General features: G+C 48.4%; 1 protein-coding gene across 8 annotated transcripts in view; it reads right to left on the reverse strand.

Annotated features, from left to right (window-relative positions):
• Positions 1 to 21641, reverse strand: part of WT1 (WT1 transcription factor) — a 61552-nt gene extending 39911 nt beyond the window's left edge. For 4 of the 8 annotated variants that reach the window (XM_074336180.1, XM_074336179.1, XM_019738486.2 and 1 more), the window contains exons 1-3: positions 6856 to 7610; positions 1130 to 1252; positions 569 to 671 (exon numbers count right to left, since the gene is read on the reverse strand). In XM_074336180.1, the coding sequence (XP_074192281.1) occupies positions 569 to 671; positions 1130 to 1252; positions 6856 to 7297 (668 nt within the window). In that variant the 5' untranslated portion in view covers positions 7298 to 7610. Of the gene's footprint in view, positions 1 to 568; positions 672 to 1129; positions 1253 to 3008; positions 3262 to 6855; positions 7611 to 21620 lie in introns of those variants that run through there. The other 4 variants (XM_074336181.1, XM_019738487.2, XM_019738488.2 and 1 more) reach the window with 4 other exon arrangements.
• Between the last annotated feature and the right edge of the window lie 449 nt (positions 21642 to 22090).

Below are 22090 nucleotides of genomic sequence, written 5' to 3' on the forward strand. Positions count from 1 at the left end.
AACAGGAAGAAGGGCGGGCGCAGGACACTGCTGCGACCCGACCACAGTCCCACGCACAGTCCGGGGTCCCGCCCCAGCGCATAGCCCGGTGCTGCGAGCGACACCCACAAAGCGTGGCCGCAGGCGGGCTTGGAGGACAGGGATTGGGGGAAGGCTGTTGCCCGAGGGAAGGAGCCCTGGAAGTAGTCCCGTAGAAGTCTGGCGGGGCGGCCAGTAGGCGAGGAGGGGTTTGAGGAGTGAGAAGAACAGCGTGGGAGTGGACTCCGAGTTTAATCGTTGGTCCTGAGGATGCTAAAGTCCTCCCAGCAAACAGCCCTTTAAAACATAACTTCTCAAAGCGCTGCTCTTTTTTCTTGTGCGCCTAACAGTAATTGCGCTCGTTTCTATTCAAAATAACACGGAGACGAGGAAATCTACTTTCAAATCAGAGCCAGGAGATCCGTTTAATTTGCTCTAAGTAGCCGAATGGGCGAAAGGCATCCTTCGCCTCCAAAACCCTGCACGCCCGAAGTCCCGGATGCCCCGCGTGGGACGTTCCCGCGCCCGCCAGCGCCGAGCGCTTTCCTACCTGCTGTAGGGCGTCCTCAGCAGCAGGGCCTGGCTGCCAGTGCAGCTGTCGGTGGGGGTGTGGCAGCCATAGACTGGGGGCGGCACGGAGTACTGCTGCTCGCCTGCGGGGAGCCGGGGAGAGCCGAGTGAGCGCGCCCCAACGTTCTGGGGGGGTGCGGGGCAGGGGCTGGGGATCAGAGCATTCTGAAGCTGGGCTCCAAGGCTAAGCTGGGGGCAACGGGGCCTGGATGCCGGGCGTGCAGAGAGAGGGTATCCAGATCATAAAGAGCTAAGCTGCTCACTTTACATTCCCTTAGCAGTCACTGCCTAGCACACCTAAAGCACCGTCAGGACTTTCCTAAACTTGGTTGACTGGAGATGTCCCTAACGTAATTGGGATTGGAGAGGGACTCAACCCTTGAAATTGAGTAAGATCAGGCTAATTATTTATTTAAAAAAAACTAAAAAAAACACCTTTGGATGTCCTCTTCTCCCTTCCCCCAATTTGCTCTGGGTTGGAAACTGGGAGGGGTGAATGACAAAAGGGGAGAAGCACCCCCAAATCACCCCGCCTGCTTACCCAGCGTGCCTTGTTGGCCCATGGGGTCCTCATGCTTGAAGGAGTGGTTGGGAAACTGCGCCGCATGGTGCGAAGGCGTGTGACCGTAGCTAGGAGTCCCGTCGAAGGTGACTGTGCTGTATCCTGTGGGCGTGGCGGAGAGAAGCACAGCGTCAAGCGGGAGACAGGGACTGTGGATCTGAACCAGAACCCCAGAGGAAGCGCGCTCGGCGCCCCCATCGGGTCTCAGCTGTGGGTTACACTGCCCCACACGCCTCCAGGGCTTTCGGCGCGAAGCTGAGCCGAGGCCCCGAGGTGTGACCTGGCAACCCGCTCACCGCCCTGTCCCATGTACAACCCTGACCTCTCCACCATTCCCCAATTTATGTGTGCCCCTGCCTTTCACCGAGTCTGCTGCTTCTGCACCGAACCTTCCGCAAGGAAGTATGAAAACTGCTCAGCAGAGAAAGTTGTTCTCCCCCAAAACCAAACACCGCAGCTCTAGCGCAGGGGCAGCGCGGGCGAGCGAAATGGATCTGCTCAGCTGACCCCGCGCTGACTCAGAGCCGTAAATCAGGGGCCCGCGCACCAACTTTCATTAATTACTCGGAGCCAGTTAAACGGCATGGGCTTTAAATGGGGAGAGTAATTACAGAGTAATGTTATCTGTCTGAGGCTGAGCGATCCGACACCACGACACCCAAGACCTTCAGGAAAGCTGGTGAGGGGAAAAAGGAGCCCTTCCAGTTGGACCCGTAGGCCTCGACCGGGCGTCCTCCTTCCCCTAGCGCTCAGCGGGTCGGACTCGGACCACCACCGCAGGGGGCCGACTTCCTGGTGGCCCAGGCCGGGAGGCCTGTGTCTTTTAGAGTGTGCCTGACACTGTACCTCAACCTCCAGGGCAGTGCACGCGTCTTCTGCCTCAGTTTCCCTGCCAAGAAACCGAAGGCAATACCGCCCGTGTTTTTCCCCAACTCTCCGAAGGTGAGGAAAAGTAAGTGGTGTCTCAGTCGAAAAAACGTGGTCTCCTTCTATGATTATTGTTATTAAATTGCTTTAAACACATACCCCACCAGCTTCTGGAAAAGTTTCAACCTCTAGGGAAAAAGGGATCCTCCAGCTAAGGATCAGTCCTGGGGCCCTGAACCCAATGGTACAGCCTCCTTCTATCTGGGGAGTCTCTGGCCTGAGGTCCAGGCAAGTGGAGAACGAGAGTGGCCCAGACATTCACAAGGCTCCCTGCAGGACCACCATGCCAGTCCAAGTACCCCACCCCCCTACACACACCCAGCCACTGTGCTGGGTCTCGAAACCCTACTCGATTCTTGGGAATGGGGTGGGTCAAACAGTCTTCACCCCCCCACACTATTGTCCTAGACGTGGTCCCTCTGCAACAAGTGTCCCAGAAGACTTAGACTGTACAGAGAAAGCAGGCTGTCACCCCCATCTTGGTAACACAACCCCAAAGACAGAAATTGAGTTTCATGGCCCTCTCTGGGGAACGTGGTGTCAGAGAACACCTGGGGGTGGGAGGATGGGGCAGGTCTTAATTATCAGATTGTACTGAGAAGGCCAAGTCTCACAAATTGGCGCCACAGGTTGACAACCTAAGCCGCCAGCTTTTATAATTTGCATGACCCCAGAGGCCTCCATTTCTAGCCTACTAAGTGGGCAAAGATAACCCCCCGCCCCGTGAGCTGTCAGGCGTGGGTGAGCGCGCTTGGGTTTCCAGGCACTTTCTAAGATCTGAGGCCAGGCCCCGTTAGAGGCCTACCGATCAGCTTTGAAAAAAAATTTGGCTCCTATCACCCAATTTTGCAGAAGGAAGGCCGAATTTTGTAAGGACATTTTTTAAATAGGAGAAAGAGAAGCGACAAAGAAATTGCCTCTAGAGACGAACCCTTCTCCATTCCTGAGCCGAGGAGTAGTAGGCAGTGGCCCGGGGCACTGTTCTGTCTTCTGAGGCGGGCTCCCCAACTGTCGGGTCGGTGAGCGGTAAGGGCCACTGGTTGCAGGCTGCAGCGTCGCCTCCACGCCGGGTGAGGCTCCCAAGACCCCTTCCCAGACAAGACGTGCAGACCTCTCTGGGTAGGGGGCCGGCCTCCAACCCCCTCTTTTAGGTCCCCCGGGAGGGGCAGTGGTGAAAGCTCGGGCAGAGAGGAGGGATGGCTCTTTTAATTAGAAGCTTATCGGACGCGGGACTGATTAGAGCACACTGTCCGGGGACTTAGCGCTGAACCTGGTGCGTAGAGCGCGGGGCGGGGGGGGGGGGGGGGGGGGGCCGGGAGAGAGACAGCTACGCGCAGAAAAGGGCAGCGTGTTCAAAGGCTCATTGTACAGGCCTTAGAGGAAGAGGCTCCGGCGTCCAAGGTAGCGCCTTTCCCACGGTTAGTCTCGGCCCAAGAAAGGAGTGCAACCTTGACCGTGCAGAGCAGCCGGAGGCTCTGCGCCTCCCTCCCCCGCGCACCGCAGGGGAGGAGTGGGGAACCGCCCGGCTGTACCAGGTCCCTTGGAGCGGTGGACAGCAGGCTCAGTCAGGAAGGTGGTGGGGTAAGAAGGCTGAGACTGATGACTCCCCAGCTGCGGCAGAATATGGGGAAATGTGTTCGGCAGCGCAATACCCTCTCCAATGCGACCCAAGGGGGGCGCCCTTGGCCTTTGGGTCAAACTGGTCTCCCCACCTGACCCTAGGGTAGCGCGTGATGCCAAGGCCTCATCTTGCGCTAAGGTTCTGCGCGTCCAAGAGGGCTGGAGGAATCCCCTCCCTAAACTCCGAACTTAATCTGGGGCTACCCAAATCCTCACCCCACGTCTGCCCTGACAACCCTCACACAGACTACAGTCAGTTCAGTACCTATCCCAGCAGGGCAGAGGAAACCCATCTCAAGATCCCTGGGAAAGGACGTTGACATAGAATGGTCTGGGTTTGAGTCCCAGCTTTGGCACAAACTGAGACCTCTTACACCTAATCTCTTAGAACCTAAATTTCCTTATCCAGAAATAAGGGGCTCCTCCAATATCAGGCTGTGAACTTCTTGCAAAGGTTGAGGCACATTAATTGTCTCAATATTCAACCCCGTACCTGGCACAGAATAGGTGCTTGATAAATATTTGATGAATTAATGTTTAGAAGAGTAAGACATCAGCCATGTTTTTAAGAAATAGGAAACCCATATTTAAGACATAGGGAAAAATGAGGTTTGATGCCTGGGGTAGAGAGGAGGTGAGAGGGTGCCAACATTTGTCTCCTGGGGGCCACTGCTAGGCTGCCCTGTTTGGGAACAGGGATCCAGGTCTTGACTCCTCTCTGCAGGTTGGCCTCAGGCCTGCTGATAGCCATTCTCACACTTTGGGGAAGGAGCTGATGATGCCCTTGCTTCCCCCAGGAAAAGATGATGAAAGCCCGGAAATCAAGAAAATAAATCTGGAACCTCCAGGTCTCAGAGCCCACCTTGGTTGCCACTGCCAGGGCTGATGATACTGAAGCAGCTTCTGACTTCCCACCCCAGCTCCCAACTGCTGAGTGAGTCCCAACGACTGGGCCAGTGACCCATTTATGTTTTCATTGCAAGAGAAAACCTAAGCCTGTAAACAGAACCAGGTTTACAGGCCATGGCTCTGAGTCTGGGACCAGCCCTCCAGTGGGCTCTTCCTTAGGGTGGAGAGGAGGGAACTCCTTCACCTGTGAGTCCTGGTGCCCAGTTCTCAAATCTTTTTCTTTTTTGCTGCAGGGCCTATATACCAGAAAGGAATTTGGATTTTCCACTTAAGTGTAGTGTGCTCTTTGGCTAAAATTCCAGTCCACTACCCCACCCCACTGTGGGTTAATGGGATCCTGGGCACCAGAACTGTTCTGTGGAAGACTGGATACAGGGGCCCAAACAAAGCGACAGAGCACAGGTTCCAAAATCTTCACAGTACCTAGATAGACTCAAACAAATAATGGCACGGTATTTTGTGGTAGGGGGGTACTTCCATGAAATGACTTCTCCGGACTCTCCACATAGCACACATCCATAGAGAGACTCACTCACATCACACATCTGCCTGCCAGTCCTAGCCAGAAGGCAGGCCAGTCAAGCTTAGGATGACTGCTCTGCGTTCTGTAGTTAGAAGGCAAAGCCCAGGGAAAGTTGGACTTCTGCATCCATGGCACAGAAATTCAGGCCAGACCCAGTTTCCAGGTTGCCCATCACAGAGCCTCTCTTACAAATGGAGAAACTGAGACCTAGAGATTTGCCAACGGTAACAGCAGCCTGCTCATTAGAGGTGGCAGGATAAGAGAACACAAGCCTCACCATGGGCACTGGGCTGTTCCAACACCCCTTGAATCTGAAACACTAATTTCATTTACAGAGACCTACAGTGGAGGAACCCCATGAGTCTGCTTAAGATTCCTCCATGGGTCACAGATTCCAGATTCCCTGGATGAAGAGAGGAGGAGGGTGGTTTAGCTTTTGCCAGGACTTCTGGTGGGCCAGTGCTCCTCGCTGGCCCTAAGGTACAGACAGGCAGCCTGGAGATACGAGTTTAGAAGGTGAGCGCTTCCTGGTAAAGAACAGAGACCTTCTTCCGTGCCTTGGGAGACCCGGAACCTATTGCAAACAGTACGCACTCTGCTTCTCCCATCCCACGCATTCCAGAAACATCCTGGTCCCTAGGCCTGTGCGAAATTTTGCTCCAGGAAAGGCATCTGCCATTGTGTCTGTAAAGAATTTCCTAAAATATCGAATCAACCCGAATTGGTTTAGGTTCTCAATAGTGGAAAAGACCAATTAGAATAAATTCCGAAACCAAACAACAGGGGCTCGGCCTGGCTGGTTCCGCGCTGGTTCCTGAGAAAGAACTGTGCGGGTGCCAGCGCAGGATGAGAAAACTCACGTTTGTGACCCGCGATGTACAAAGACTGAAAACGACAAATAAACCTGTCCTTGTTCTACCGCCCAAGTCTTGCAAAAATCGTTCCCCGGCTGAGCCCCGCATTCAACGATGAGGAGGCGCCTGACGCTAGAGCGTCATTGCATTGCCTATAATAGGACCTGGTCCCGCACAGCTTGTAATCGGACAAATGGGGTTCTCTTCCAGCCCTGGAGCCCGCTTGGCCACCACCTGAGCTGGAACCAAAAAGAGATCTGCTGCCATACTACCACACGCGGGAGTCATACTCGGACACGAGGTGGTTCCAAGAAAGCCACTGAAGAGTTGCTAGCCCGCTCATGTACTCCTTCTAGTGCCCCATGATACTTATCGTGCATCTAATGTTAAAAGCCAGAGCGGCTCCTGTACATTTTGGCGCGAGGGAGGCGGCACCGGCTGTTCACCGTGCGCTGGTCCCACTCCAGAATCCAGAGTCTAAACGCCTTAAAAGTCCAATGCCTAGCGACAGTTTGGTGAAGCGACAAAATCCCTTCTGAGACAAAGCTAGACACTGCACAGGTTCCCCCTTCCCACTCTAACGGGGATTTGAAGTCCCGGAATCTCCAAGGGTCGGAGGGGCCCCAGATGACCTCCCGGCTGGTGCGAACAGTCGGATTCCCGAGAATGTCAGGATCCCACGCTGGAGCGTACTCCCTCTCCCCAGAATCCTCTCTCCCCAGCTGCTGCTTCTGCTACCCTCACAGTCCTTGGGGAGGCAGCCAGGTTAAGAGCTGGGGTCAGGAAAGAGGTTGGGCAGGGTAGTGCCCAGGCGCGGCAACAGCCCCTTCGCCACCGCCCCCGGTGTAGGGGGCGCTCCCCGGCCTGCTTACCCTGGTTGCGAATAGCGGGCTGGCTCTCGAGGCAGCTGGGCAGGTAGGGAGCGTTGGGGAACATCCTGGCCTGGCCGGAGGACGCCTGGCTGGGAGGAGGAGGACCGAAGGGTCCGTAGCGACAGGCTCCAGCTGTGCCGGTGAACTGGCCGGAGAAGTGGACAGTGAAGGCGCTCAGGCACTGCTCCTCGTGCGGCTCCGCGCCGCCCCAGCTCGGCTCCTGTTTGATGAAGGAGTGAGGCGGCGGTGGCGGGGGTGGCGGCGGGGCCGGCGGCGGAGCAGGACCGCCCAAAGAACCGTAAGCCGAGGCGCCCGGGGGCGCAAAGTCCAGCACTGGTGCCCACTGCGCGGCGCCGCTCACAGGCAGGGCGCAGCCGCCGCCGCCACCCAACGAGGGTACCGCTGGCAGCAGCGCGTTCAGGTCCCGCACGTCGGAGCCCATTTGCTGTAGCTCGGCCCCGGACGCCCCGCGGCCCCTCCGGCCTTGCAGACTCTCAGTGCTCCACTCGGTCGCTCCTAACTTGGCCCAGATGCTACTTGGGCCCCGGATCCCCGGCTGCTCGGACTGCGGAAGACACCCAGGCCCGGAGCGGACCGTGTGCGAACACGCCGGCTCCGGGGCACACGTGGAAGCCGGGTCCTGCGGCAGAAGGAAGTCCAGGATCGCGGCGAGGAGGCGGCGGGGCCCGAGCTCCTGGGCTGCCGTCCCGGTTCTGGGTGGCTGAATGAGTGGGAGGGCGGGTGGGAAGGGGGGAGCGGACAGGCGGTCAGGTTGCGGAGAACCCCCGGGTGTGGGCGCTGCCTTGAACTCCTTACCCCAGCTGCCTGGCTGCCCCCAGCTTCTCAAAGCTCAAATAAGAGGGGCCGGCGGCGTGGGAGGAGGAGGAGTCAGGAGTCTCCGCCGCTCCATTCACACCGCAGCCCAAGCGGGTCCAGGCAGCGCGCGCGGCTCCTCTGGGGCGCCCTCGCAGTGGGGGTGGGAGGGCGGGCCTGAGGGAGCGTCCCTCTCCGACACCCTCCTCTCCAACCGCCACGCGCTCTTAGCTGGCCTGTGGGACACAACCCTCCCCCTACCTCCCCTTCTCGGCCTTCGCGAGTGTGGGCGCCTGGAGCCACTGACGAGTTTCTTCAGGTGAGCAGTGAATGGCCCCTCTGCATCCGTGTATGAGGGCCGTGGGGATGGGGTTGTTAATCTGAGAGGGCGGGTTGGAGGGAGGGGCAGGGGGTGCTCCACGAGGGCGGGAACTTCAGGAAAGCGCAGAGAACTTTCCAGGACTCCAAAGAGGCGGATTCCCTTGCTCAGAGCGCGCGAGTCCGGCTCTTGCGCCTAGAACCATCGGGCTGGAGTAGTGGTCTTAATCTTGGAGTCACGGGGGGGGGGGCGCGCCCCTTGTGGGTTCCGAAGGCCAGACTCAAGGTGAACGTGGATGACCAGAAGGGATTGCATCAACTGTGATAAACCGGGCGTATTTCGATCGTCTGGTAGTTGATTACTTGGTGAGGTTGCTGCCTACCTAAAATCGGTGTCATCTGCACTTAACTTCCCTTTCTACTTAACAGTATCTGACTCTTCTACGGTGAAGCCAGGAAAACAGCGGCTAGTTTGGGAGGGAATAAAACACAGGGAAACGCCTATAGCCTGCATATATTCCCGCCGGAGAATGCTGGCGCCCAGGTTGGAGAGTGGGCAGGGTTTGGGTACAAAGCCCCCAGGGAAGGTTGGCTTTTGGAGCCGCTCCTGCCGAGCTCTGCTTCCATCCACGGTTGGCAGTACTATTCTGGGTTCACAATGACTGATCAGAAGGCAAGTCGGTTAGGCAGACCGAGGAGGAGAGCCTCCAAAGGCCCACGGTCCCAGACAGTGTTCTTACGGTTGGGAGCTCCAAGCGCCTGGTATCGCCAAATCAGACTCCTCCTTCCACCTAGTCACTGTTTGGGAGCCCGGAGTCCCAGGGCAGGTGTTTGAGGTTCTGTGTCCCTCACCTTCCCGATAGCATCTATCGGGAAACTGACGCTAGGCAAGGAGAAGCGCCAGGAATCCGGATTGGAGTGCGTTTCAGGGGCGCGTGGAAACGCCCAAGAGAGCCGGGAGGCAGCGGCGACGGCGCAGCCTGGGACCACCAGTAGCTCCCAGCAAAAAGCGACCGGTTGCCGCCAGGTCTCCTATACCAGGCTGGCCGGGGATAGGGCCCGCAGCTTTCCAGCCAAGCCCACGTGAAACAACAATCAAGGTAGTTGCAGTTTTACAAAAAAGCCAGCGTTTGGAAAGCCTAGACGGTTTCTTCTCGGTTTCTTACACTTTGGTTTTAGTTAATTTGCCCTGAGTAAACGAAGCAGCGGCGAGTTCTGGCTACGGACTCGAAAGCGTGTGCCGACCCTGGACCTACACGCTAAGCGCAATCCCCTCCTCTTGGGGTCGCTCCTTCGCGGGGCTCAGGAGTCCATGAGGGCAAAGGCCGGGAACACCCGCTGCCCTCTTGCTCCCTCATTCACCTCCGTAGTCGTGGACACCTCTCTGCGCTACTTTAGTGCCTGGCTTTGCTTCGTCTCCACTCAAGCTTTTTTAAGAAATGAAAAGGCTCTCGAGGCCAATTCCTTCTCCCTACTACACCCTCTGTGGGCCACCCACTCCTCTCCCGCAGGCCTCATTTCAGCCGGCAGCGGGGCTCCAGGGCTAGGCAGAGAACGTGCACGTTTGGTCATTTTGGTGGAGAAAGTCCCCTGAGACAAAACTTCTCATGCCATGTTGCCCCTAGGACGCCTTAGACCCCTGTCTCACACCTCCCACTTTTATTTCTACTTTGAAGTCGTTTTTTCTTAACTAGGGTTCACTCAAGCTCTACGAGGGAAAGCGAGCCGCTTTATGGAAAGCCAGGGATCTGTTTCCAAACGAAAGGGTCGAGATTTCTCCTTTGCAACTTTTTTTGGGGGAGGGTGGTATTTGAAAGAGGATAGCTTGAATGTGAGCTTTTGTGTTTTTGAGTTATAGATAGGGCAAAGGCGCTTAACTCTCTGCCTTTACGTATAACTGGAAAAAGCAAAAGGGTTTTGTCCAGGGGTGGGGTGAGAGGAAAGGGGAGTCGAGCAAATCCCGGAGAGATCCCCATTTCAACCCTGGAGTGCTCCCTCGCCTCGACCTCGTAGTCCGAGGAGGTGGGAGGGGTTCCTTGCAAGGAGTTCCTCGGCGCGGAGAAGTAATGCTGCTCGTCCAGAGCCGCCGGAGGTCCGAGGACCTCACCCTGGAGGAAGTCTCTGAACGCCCCCTACCCATCCCCAACCCTGGGCGCCCCTGCGCCAATGCCGGGGAACCCGCAAAGTACTGCGGCTGCAGGGCGCCCCACGCCCCCCACTGCTCCCTTTCATGGGTAACAGTCTCTGCAGGAGCTCTGCGGTTGCACAGGCGGCTGCGCCCGCCGCACTACCGTCCGCTCGCTGAGCTGGTCGGAGGGGCTGACAGTCTGGCCGGGAGGAAAGTTCACCTGCTGCACCTCCTGTGGGTCGAGGCCCACCCGAGGTCCCGGGGAAACCGGGACTGCGGAAACCTGGCCGCTGCTTTCTCTCACCCACCTTCCCAATGGGATCCGCGCTAAAGCCTGTGGCGCAAAGGATCGTTTGCATCACGGATTGGCAGAAATGGAAATTCATTTCCTCACTCTACAGAGAAGGAAACTGAGGCCCAGACATAGGGAGGAAAGGCAGCTGTAGAGTGCAGTGGTTAAGAGCAAGGGATTAGTAGCTAGAGAATGAATGTAATATCAGCTCTATCAGGTAACCACCAGCGGTGTAACCCTAGATTTCCTAAACTAGCCTCTCTGAGCCTCAGTTTCCTAATTGGTCAAACGGGATAATGTGATGCTTGCGCCTACCTCATACGGGGTCGCGAGGATTAGAAGGACGATTGTATTGGCCTATGTACACAATAAACGTTACAATTTTTGTTGCTATTATCGTTCAAGAGTACTAGCAAGTTAGTGGCAAAGCCAAGCTGAAAACCCAGGTCTCTTAACGTCCAGCTCAGGGCTTTACCCACCACCACCACCCCTCTGCCTCTCTAGAGCTAACCGAATGGAGAAGAAAGGAAGGAAGGGGAGAGGAGGGAAAGGTAGGGAGGGGGGAGAAAGGGAAAGAGAGAGAGGCTGGAAACCCCTGTGGCTTTGGTACACTGGTAAAGCGCATCCTGGCCTGGAAGGTGCTTAATTATTGCAAGACCAAAAAAATCGCGACTGAGTGGGATGGGGCAGTGAGGACCTATAAACTCTTCACTTTGACCCCGGCGCTGTCAACTGCAGCCCACCAAGCCCAGAGCAGGGCCCTGCAGCCGCGGCCCTACAGACTAGCGAGTACTACCCGGCTGCGCTACGGGCGTCACCCCCCGGTTGCAGACAACTGAGTAAACACACCGACGCGAGGCGATCTGTAAAAGGCTGGGGTCGCCTGCCCGCGCCGGGAGGAACAGGGACTTTTATGGTGCCTAGTGCAGGGGCCAGCGCCCTGAGCTCCACGCGCAGCTCCAATAGCCTGACCGCTGCTCCTCTCCTCGCCTTCGACTCCAGCTCTTAAGAATCTGTCTACCCCGGGCCGCTGGTCAGGCGCTTAGGCTGCTTTCCAACCCCGTGCTAGTGGTAGAAATCCCAGCTACACTTCTTTAAATTAAAAAAAATAATACTAACTAATAATAAAGGAGGGACTTTTGTTTTAGTCCACCCCACCTCCCCACCCCGCTTCCTCTATTAATTAGAAAATTAACTCTTTCTTGTGACCAATCCCCCATCGACGTTTCAAACTTAATTATCTGACCGGGTTTGGGGGTCCAGGATGGGTGTGCACTACCAGGTGCGCAGTGCAAAATTTCCCCCTGTCCCCCAGCTCGTGGTGCCTGGAACCGCCAGGGTTACCCGTCTGTTCTGATGCCACCGCGAAATGGTCCCGGAGCTCCCAGAGAGTCCCAAATGAAAGGATTCTGCAGCGCTGCTTCTATTATTATATCGTAAATCTTTTTAAATTCTGGAACTAATTATATAGAGGATATGTCTCAATTTGTTCTGCATTAATGCCACAGTGGGGATGGAGGCCTGGCCGTGGCCAGAGCAGATACATAGGCCCATGAAATTGATGAACTGAGAGTTGCTTCCAGCCTGAGCGCACCATCTGGAATTCCAGTCTGAGGTTACAATTAGAACTCCTGACCCCAGATTCAACTTTGCAAACAACGAGGGGAAAATGGGAAAGAGAAAAAACCAAGAGGAAAAAAAAACAAAACACCCAACTTATTCTGCACCTGTAAAACGAAAAACCCCCAACACAATCTTAAAATCTTTTCATCTTAGAAAAGTCTTTCCAAGTATTTCTTGTGGGTTTTTTAACCTATGAAAGATAATGGATCATATTCATAGACTGGATTTTTTCTTAGTCTCTTTCCTTCTCCCTACTGCACTCAGTTTAATAGTTGTCAATTTTTCCTCAGTGTTGGATTTAATTATATAGGACCAAAATATTCCTCAGTAAATTAGCTTGCTGGATATTGTCGCTTTTGTGATTCTGCCTTTGAGAAACAGCTTAATTACAAAAATCTATCTGGATCTAAGAGCTTTTCTTTTTTGACCGTTGCACCAGTTTAACTGGAATCAGATTTTATTTGTTGTAATTTTGTGTTTTAAATGGGTTGAACCAATTTCTTCTTCTTTCTTTAGTAACACACTGCCTTATTTTCCTCTCACTTTGACCCTCTGAAGACAAGGAAGGACCCGACAGTACCGGGGAATCTGTTAAATTTATTAGCATAAATGCTTAGACAAAACGAGATATAAATCATTCAGATGTATTAAGCCATAAAGTATCCCAATGAAGTCAATCCCTCACCAGGGTCCTGGTGTATAAAGGTTCATATGAAACAAGGTATCTTATCATATAAAACTAGGTATATTGTCTTTCAAACTGAATATATGTTGTAAAAATATCCAAATGTTAAGTTAAGAATATGGGAGCCGAGGCAGAGCAGGAAGAAGATATTCTTTAGAGCAGCCTTTTAGCGTTGTGGTGCCTCAAAAAGTATGACAGGCAGGAAAAACCTCAACCCTTTGCATTTTGAATATTCAGTAGACAACATTTTAAAAGAAAGTCATGCAGCATGTATTTAACAGGAAGCAAAGGAATAGGAAAGAAGAGATAGATGAATTGAGAGCAAAAGGTATTGCTTTCTGGAGAATGCTTTTCTTTTTTTCTTTTTTATCCAAAGTTCAGTTTAGCTGCAAAAAAAAAAAAAAAAAAAAAAAAAAAAATCTACTCTGAAAAGGCACTGGTTCTTCGTGCAGATAACGGATGAGCCATTAGTAAAGAGCCACCTGGGCCTTCATCTGTGAACCCAGATACAAATACGCAGCTGGCCGGCAGGAGAAGGATGTGTATTCACTAGAGATGGACAAGGAGAAGAGGGGTGGAGGAGTGAGGAAGGGGAGTTGCCAGGAGTCCTAGCAGAGGTTTACCAAGACAAAAATCACACAAAATGTTTAAGGAGCAAAGGATCGCAAAGATCATCACAGCTGTCTGTAATACTTGGTAAATCAGACCATTTTTTGCCTTTTAGAAATGATTGTTCTGAAGCTTTTTCTTTTTGCTTTTTTTTTAAATCAAAGAGTCTACCAGAGAAGAGGAATCACCCCCCTTTATTTTCAGCAGGGGCATCCTCATCCTTTCAGTGCCCTTGATTCATTCAGCATGCAGCCACTATTTTTGGGCACTTCCTATGTGTCATGCATTGTGGTAGGGACTGGGAATACACCAATAACAGGACAGGTTCTGCCCTGCTCTCACAGAGCTTACATTTCAGTAGGAATGGCAAGTTCTAAGCAAACAAGTCAGATACTTTCAGATGGTGATAATTGCTCTAAAGAAACAAAAAGACCTGCTAGACCAGAGAATAACTTAAGATGAGATGAAAATGGGGGCAACTTAGCCCTTACTTCTTACCATCTTCCATCCATACTGCCATGTTTTTATGTGTTTAGTAAGGATCTCACCCTACTGTCTAGATGCAGGATGGGTTTGAAGGATTTGAAATGCTTGGTCTGGATAAATCTCTGCCTACAAGGCAGCTGGACTTTATGGAATCAGGAGGGCAGCTATTTAGATGTAGCTGGGTTAAAATCGCCACTACCAGCTGAGTGACTATGAAAGTTACTTAACCTCTGAAAAACTCAATTTTCTCCTCTTTAAGATGAAAATAACAACAGCACCTGTTCAAGTTGTGAGAACTAGATGAGGCAAGGCATGTAAATTACTTAGCCCATTGGAAACACTCAATAAATTGTAGCTGTTACCTACTATATTGACATAGATACCCTTTTTCTTTGCTTTTAATTGATGAGTTCTAGGCTTAGTATCGACACTGGTGTGAGGTAAGGTAGAAAGCAACCTTTGTTTTTGTTGAATCAGGGAGAAGGGCAGGAAGAGAAGCCCTTTGCCAAAGAGTCTGACCTTACGCAAGTTTATTGCCACCTTGATGTAGATTGAAATCATTTTGTCCTACACCCAGGCCCTCAAACAGGACACACATGGCTTTTGCTTCAAAATCAAGCCTAAATCCTTTCCTTTTAGTACAGAAGGCTATCGGTTAACTTCAGCTTGAAAAGTTTAGGATTGCAGTGTTCTCACAGTAGCATTTCAGGTGTGCAGCCTGGTCCAGAATGAAGACTCCTAAACTAAGTATTAAAAATACCAGGGCTCAAATCTTGTCTGTGCCAATAACCATGGCCTTGGGGAACTAACTGAAGCTCTTGAATTTTCAATACCCTTATCTATAAAACAAAGATGATAGTAAAAATGGAATAAAGCATAGAGAGTGATTTAAACATTGCGAAGGGCTGGGCAATGCAGAGAACCATCTGGATGATCGGTAATATGGGAACTAACCGTGGAAAGGAATACCACTGGGAGTGCTGGGGTACACTGCTTGCTCTCATGTGTCTTCATTTGTAAAATGGGCATGGTACCTTTCTCATAGGGCTGTTGTGAGAGTTGAATGAGATACATGTAAACTTTCAGAGCATAGCTGGCATAGAATGTATGCTACCTGGATGTTGCTGTTACTGTTATTGTTACCCTTTTCTGGCCATCTTCCTGGGCTCAGAGCTGAGCCTTATGCTTCCCACTGATAGTTGTTTACTCTGGAACTACAGAACAGTAGGAAAAATAGGGCTTAGGGATCAGAAGATTGGGGATTAAGTCCTCCTCTGCTACTTATTTTATGTATGACTTTGGGTGACTACTCTCTCAGAGCCTTAATTTTCATAACTGTAAAATGGGGCTAATGATACCATCACCTCAATTAGTTATTTTGAGAACAAATTAACATGACACATGTAAAATGCCTACATGGTACCTGGATGTAATCAGAAATCAATAAATAATATTTATTAAATTTCAATTTGTCTAATCAGAGAATATGAACCAACTTAAAAAACAGATCAACCAGCAAGAACATGAATGTGTAAAAAAGAAATTTAAAAAGAACTTGAATGTGAGCATGAACAAAAACAAATTCCCATCTTTTTGTAAACTCTCTTTCATATATGAAAGACTTTGCAATCAAGGCATTGACAATGAGTTTTCTTTTTGACTATGAGCCTTTTAGATTAAAAGTTAGAGTCCCATTTATTTTCACTGAATTTCTTTACAAAATATCGAGCGTATATCAAGGATTTTGGTAATCCCATGTTTTTTCAAAATAAGCAGGAAACTGTTTCCAGCCAATGGAGAGAAAAAGCAGTTTGACTCTCTTCCTGGAGTTGCCACATAGAGTTTATTAATAGCTTTGTAAACAGGCTCGAACATAGTATCAGCTAGTTGCTCAAAATATTACAAAAGTTTATGAAAAGTTGCTTAGGAAAAACAAGATAGTCACTAGAAATCTGATACTTGTCAATAGTGCATTTATTCCAAGTCTCCATAAATCACAAACAAATGAAACTTCTATTGTGATCACTGTTCCAGATCTAAAGGAGTCCCACCCCCCTTCACTTTGGTAGAAATAAAATACATTTAAGAAAGCCCAAGATTTTTTTTCTCTACTGAAACAGGCTAATTACAAAATTTCCCAAGAGATAATAAATATTCAACTCTAATCAACAGATGTGACACATGATGAATAAAAAGCACATAACTTTGACTCTCTATTTAGGGCACATGTTTATCTTTAATTATCTCCAACCTGGGAATGGAATAACTGTTATATTTATTATTTATTTCTATAGTGACCCTACATTTTGATTTTGCCCAGGACAGTCTCAGTTTAAGCTGTTGTCCCAGCTTAATTATTAATTGCTCTCCTTTTACTCCCAAAAGTGTCCTGGTTTTGATGGTAAATGATAAGGACTCCACTAGCTTAAAATTTTATTTTATAAAAAAAGGGAGATTTAAGAAAGCCATTAGAGCGAAGGTAAAAGACAAGAGTCTGAGGCTAATTGAGAAGAAGGAAAAAATGAGAGATTGGGTTAATATTAGAAATCAAAAGATGAGGTAATTATGTAACTGAGCATAAAACTTTGTTCTGAGCTTTCTTACAGCCAAGTAAAAAAGGGAGAATAAAATTATTTATGTATTTCTCATTGTGCAATAGAAGGAAGAAACCCAGTTTTTCAGAAGAGACAAACTTTTCTAGCACTAAACTCTAAGAGGAACTTACCTCACTGGCCCTTCTAATAGGATCATCAGATGATGGTTAGTCACGTCAACAATAATGTTTCAAAAAATACAGAGACATCCTCCAACTGGGGGTTTCTCATTTGAACCCAATGGTATAGTATTGAAGTTATAGTTCTGTTAAAGCTTTTTCTAAGATAAGAGAGGCAATAATGTAGTCCCTTTTGGCAGTTTTCTGGGTGTCTAGCCTGATTCAAATTACCTAATGTGTTCATTTTCAAAAACTCCCAACTGATATTTAAAAAAAAAATCTTTTATTCGTTAATCGCCCAATAATTTTGAACATGAACCAAAACACTGCTAAGAACCTGACCTTTGTTCTCCAGAATCTGCGATCTGATTTGGTGAGAGCCCTAGAGCAGTGGGTCTTCACTGAGGTGATTCACTCCCCCACCCGCCCCCTGCCAGGGGACATCTGGAAATGGCTAGAGACATTGGTGATCGTCACAGTTTGGTGGGGGATAGGAAGGTAGATGCTACTGGCATCCAGTGGGTAGAAGCCCACAATGCTGCTAAACAGGGCAGTCCCCCCACAGCAAAGAATTATCCAGCTTAAAATGTCAATAGTGCTGAGATTGAGAAACCCTGCCAGTAGAAAAGATCAGACACATCACAGTACTCTCAGTAGAAGAAAAGATCATTTCTAGCTGGGGTAAAAAAGAAAAAAGCTTCATGGAGGAGGAGACCTTTAGCTAGATTTCCCAACCTCACCCAGTGGTGCTGGAGAATGCCTCTCCTCCGGCTCAAAAAATGGTGGGAACAGAAATAGGCAGGTAAAAGGAGGCAAGGCATGTAGCAAGGAATGCAATCCACAAAGAGAATTGTGGCTAAACCAACTTAGCTAGAAAAGAGAAGAATCCAAGTGGAGCAGTAAGAGAAAGCCAGAGAATACACGCAAATTTAGGGCAAACAGTTTCTGCTCTGATGTTATGCTCCAAGATTCCTAAATATTGCTAGTTGTTGTGTGTTTTTTTTAATCACACAAATCAAAGGCAGTATAAACTTTTATGTTCACAAAGATCATCTTTTGAATACCGGCTTGTGGTGTATATATGGATAGGCACATATTTTTCTTCCACTCCCCCATATCATTTTTCAACACTTAACATAGTAGAGATTCCTTGGAACACAGTTTTATATCACATTAAATTTAAAAAATGGGTGCCTACGTAAAAATACAACCTATCAAGGCACAGAAAATTCTGAACCACTGCTATAATTAATAGGACATTGTAAGCATCACCATTAAGAAATATTATTCTGACCTAGTTCACCATGTCACGCTGCAGATTGTCCTTTTCGTGAATCATGGAATGCTCTGTGAGAAAGGACTACAAAGCTGGGTCCCTCGACATTAGCCATCTCACTCCTCAAAGTTCAGCCAGGAGTGGGACAAAACCCTCCTCACCATGTTGACATGTTTACTTCTGGCGTAGGAAAATATTGCTGCTGCCCAATTCGGTTTCCCAGTTCATTCTCACTCCACTCCATTGCCTGGAGACATATATTTTATTCTTTCCTTTGATGATTCACAAATAAATTAGCACGATCCACTAAGGTCTGCCAACATATATGCGTTGCTGGAGAAATCTGAGATGCTGAAAAATGATTGTAATTTATCGTATCCCAATACTTTCTTCTTAAGAACCAAATAAATAGCATCAGCTAGTTTATATACCTGACATATTTATTGCGGTGTTCTCGCTGAGCACTTCCCATTGTCGTGTGTTCTCACACATTGTTTTCACAAATTGTGTTTTGAAAGAAGTCGAGGGAAATTCAAGCCAGAGAAACAAGATGTTATCTTTTGAAAAGGATGAGGCCACTTGAATGCAAGAGGATAATCCATTCAGAGGTTTGGAAAGCCAATGTCCTCCTGTGGGTGTGATAAATCCACAGGATCTGAATCCAGGATTTTGCACTGGGACCTCAGAGTCAGCAGGAACAATTTAGCTGTGTTCCAAATAAACACAGTGTATCATTATTATTATTGGATAAGCACGAACATCTGTTAGGTTAGTTTTGCCCTATTTCCTTAAGGCAACTGGATTCATTGAGCACGGTTCTAATTATCCCTATCACAAATGGATCTAAGGTGGGTGGACAATGCCAAAGCTGCTCCTTGATTCTCTCTGTGTTTGAAAACCAGATTTAAAAAAAAATCCACCTGCTCATCTCAGATGTGTCACATGCTCAGAGAGACTGCTGTTCCCTTCTGAAGTCCATCAACAGAACCATTTTCAAAAGATGAGAATATTTAGGACAGCTGGCCATCTTCGTTTTTAAAGAAATGTTGTACATGCTTTAAGTAATCATTTGGGGGCAAGAGGAATCTAAATATTACTTACAAAGAAGTTTTTCACCATCTCCTTTTCCTAACTCAGTATGGTGCTTTCCCAGGTATTATTCAGTTCACCTGGGATACATAAGATAATTTCTCTCCAGGGTCAATCAGCAGTTTGCAGCAGGTTACAACTGCAAGGGACTTTAAAGAGCATCTAGTCTTACCCCTCATTTTCCAGATAAGACATTAGCTGAGCAGCCCATGATTACACAGCTAGTTAGTGGCAGAGCTTTCCCTAAGGCCAGGCCTGTGGGAGGTAAGAGTGATCTTTCTGTAACAGCGTTCACTCATTAGCACTTACCCAGTACCTACTACAAGCCCAATAACCACACTGGAGATACACAATCCTTGCTTTCCAGTTGCTCATAGTCTGGCTATGCTGTAGGACTCGTTCACAATTAAAACAGAATGTGGAAGTTCTGCTATAAAAAGTATCCTTGTAATAACCCTTACACCAGGTCCAAGAATTCTCTTCAGTTCCTCTCAATGGTAATCAGGCCAACTAAAGGCATTAAGTTTTACAGAGAAGGCCTCTGGTGGGTCTGTAAATAATTAGCTAATCACAATATTGTTAAAATTAAGAAGGCATCATTGTATGTTACAGAGGACCAATATGTAAAGATATCTAGGATGCTGACAGCATTTTTTTGCTGAAATTAGTCCATGATACCTCAGTAGAGGTTTAGCAACAAGGAAACCCCAAGGGGGAGCTCTTCTGGTTTAGAACTGAACTGAAGTGACAGGTTGGCTGATAGAACCCCAAAATGCAAGACTTTAGAGCTGCTTTTAGTAGCATAATCAGGGGAAGATAATGAGAAAGCCACAAAGAAACCTTTAATCCTCTCTACCCTGTATTTTTGTTACTGATGAAATCCTAACATCACTTGGGGGTGGGGGGTGAAGTATGAGTGTTTGTGGGGTGAGTGTTACACAATGTGCAAACATCACAGACATTTACCAAACAAGTTCTAAGACGTAAAATAAAATAAAACAAAAGAGATTTTCTCCTCCTTTGACTCCCAAAGGACCTGAAAAGCATTTCAAACGTGTCCAATAAGTCATTAAAAATAATTATCCTGGAGAGTAATCTTTCCCTTGGTTGTTTTAATGTATTTTTGTCTACAAAGAAGAGAAGTTTTCTAAACTGCTGGGTTGGCTTACTTTGAAAAGTCCCTAGAACAAAAGTACTTTGGGTGACCCCAGGGTACCTGGCAACAGTAACCAAGGATGTGGATGAGGCTGAGAAAGATAAAAACAGATGATGAACTTTTTGATGTCAGACCTAAAATATTGTATAATTAAAACAGAATAAAATGATGAAGCTTAGAAAGAAATAATCCCATCAGGAAAATTAGCAAGCTTATTTAAGAGAGTGTTCAGTAAGATTACTTTAAAACATACTATAAAATCACTCCATGTTCCCAGATGGCTCTGTGGGGTGACTTTTTTATATAATTAGAATTAGCTTTCCTCCTCCTTCTCTCTTTCTTTCCTCCTCCTCCTCCTTCTCTTCTTTTCATAATAATATTTATTATTATTATTAGCCATCATTACTGAGTACCTAGGTTCTCTCATACATTCTCTCTACTTCTCATAACAACCATTTTAATTAGAGGTTATTATCACCATTTCTGAGATGAGGAAATAGATGCTGGGAGGTTCGGCTTGCCCACCGTTAGCCATCAAGAATGTGGTGTAGCCAGAGCAACACTCATCATTTTTTACAATATCGCATCAGAATTCTGAAAGGAAGTAATGTGGATAAACATTGGGCATCCACTTGGCATAGCTTATTTTCAGAATCAAACTTATTGTCCAGCCCAATCATGACAAGATCCACAGGCCAAAATAAAGTTAAATTGCTTTTCCACAGAATCTGTTTCCACCATAGTGTCATCTAAACTCTGACCCACCCACTTCCTGTTTGTATCAAATTCTGGCATTCCCTACTTTATACAATGGCTGTGTCCCTGAAATTATTTTGTTGTTGTTAAATACAGTGAATAATAGTGTCAATGCACTGTGGGGGAGTTACAAACATAATTTGCTATTTCACAGAATCCCAAGGTTTGGGCTTTTTTCCCCCTTTTCTGATTCATTCCCCCCTCTCTCTCTTTCTCTTTCCAAACTTGAATTTTCATATGCCAGGACTGAATAGAGAGCAGAGGTGGAATGTTCAAGCACATCAATATTGTGTCTAAAGAAAGAAGGAGGCAGCTCTACTGAAAGGTCCACTCAGGTTTTTAATAAAGTAGCTCTCAAAAAAATCTCAGAACAAGGCCATTTCTGATGATCATAGGAAGAAGAAACTACCTTCATAAAGCCAGAAGCTCGTATGTATGTTTGCTGTGCATGTGTATGTTAGATCGGGCTCTAAACGCTGCTTAAGGGAAAAGTGATTTCTCCAATAGTGGATAAATAATTCCTTTTTCTGTGTCTATAAATTGTCATTCTAAAATACACACACACACACACACATACACATACACACATCTCACACACACACATATACACATCACATACACATACACATTTCTGACATAGGCTGAGCTGGCCCTTCTCACTTTTACCTTTTCCCACAACAGCAATTTGTTTTTATACCTCCCCTCCCATCTACCCCACTCCCTCCCCATCACACAACAATCCTGAAGTCTTGAACTAAAGGAATATTGCAAATAAAAAAGGAAAATGGCTTCACAGGGGCAAATTGGCACCTTCCACTTACACTAAAAGAAGAACTCCATCAAGGTGGACTTCCTGGAGCTTCTCATATGTTGGTAGGAAGAGGGGTTAAATATCCCAGGTAGGGAGTCATGTGCTCAAAAACTGAAACAGCTCTGCCTGGCCGAGTTCCTTAGGAAGACAGGCACGAATCCTCCGTGAGGTATTTGGAATCACAACTTTTCTCAGAAATGCATCTTGGTTCCAGTTTCCCACTTATCTCTGGCAAAGAGCACAGTGGTCATGAACTAAGGATTGTGGGTGAAACTTGGAGCCAACTGCCAGAAGATGCCCCACCTTCCCCATCAGGGCTCAACCCAAAAAGCAAGACCAGCCCTCTCAAACCAAACCATGCTTCAAGGGCCGGGCACAGAGCTTCCCTACTTGGTTCAGTTTTCTTTCACCTCCCTTCAGAATTCACAAGTGAGGCTGAGAGGCTTATGAGGGTGGCATCCAGGCCATTTGCGTCATTTG

This window comes from Rhinolophus sinicus, linkage group LG06 (genome assembly GCF_036562045.2).
Source record: "Rhinolophus sinicus isolate RSC01 linkage group LG06, ASM3656204v1, whole genome shotgun sequence".
In the NCBI taxonomy this organism is placed as follows: Eukaryota; Metazoa; Chordata; class Mammalia; order Chiroptera; family Rhinolophidae; genus Rhinolophus; species Rhinolophus sinicus.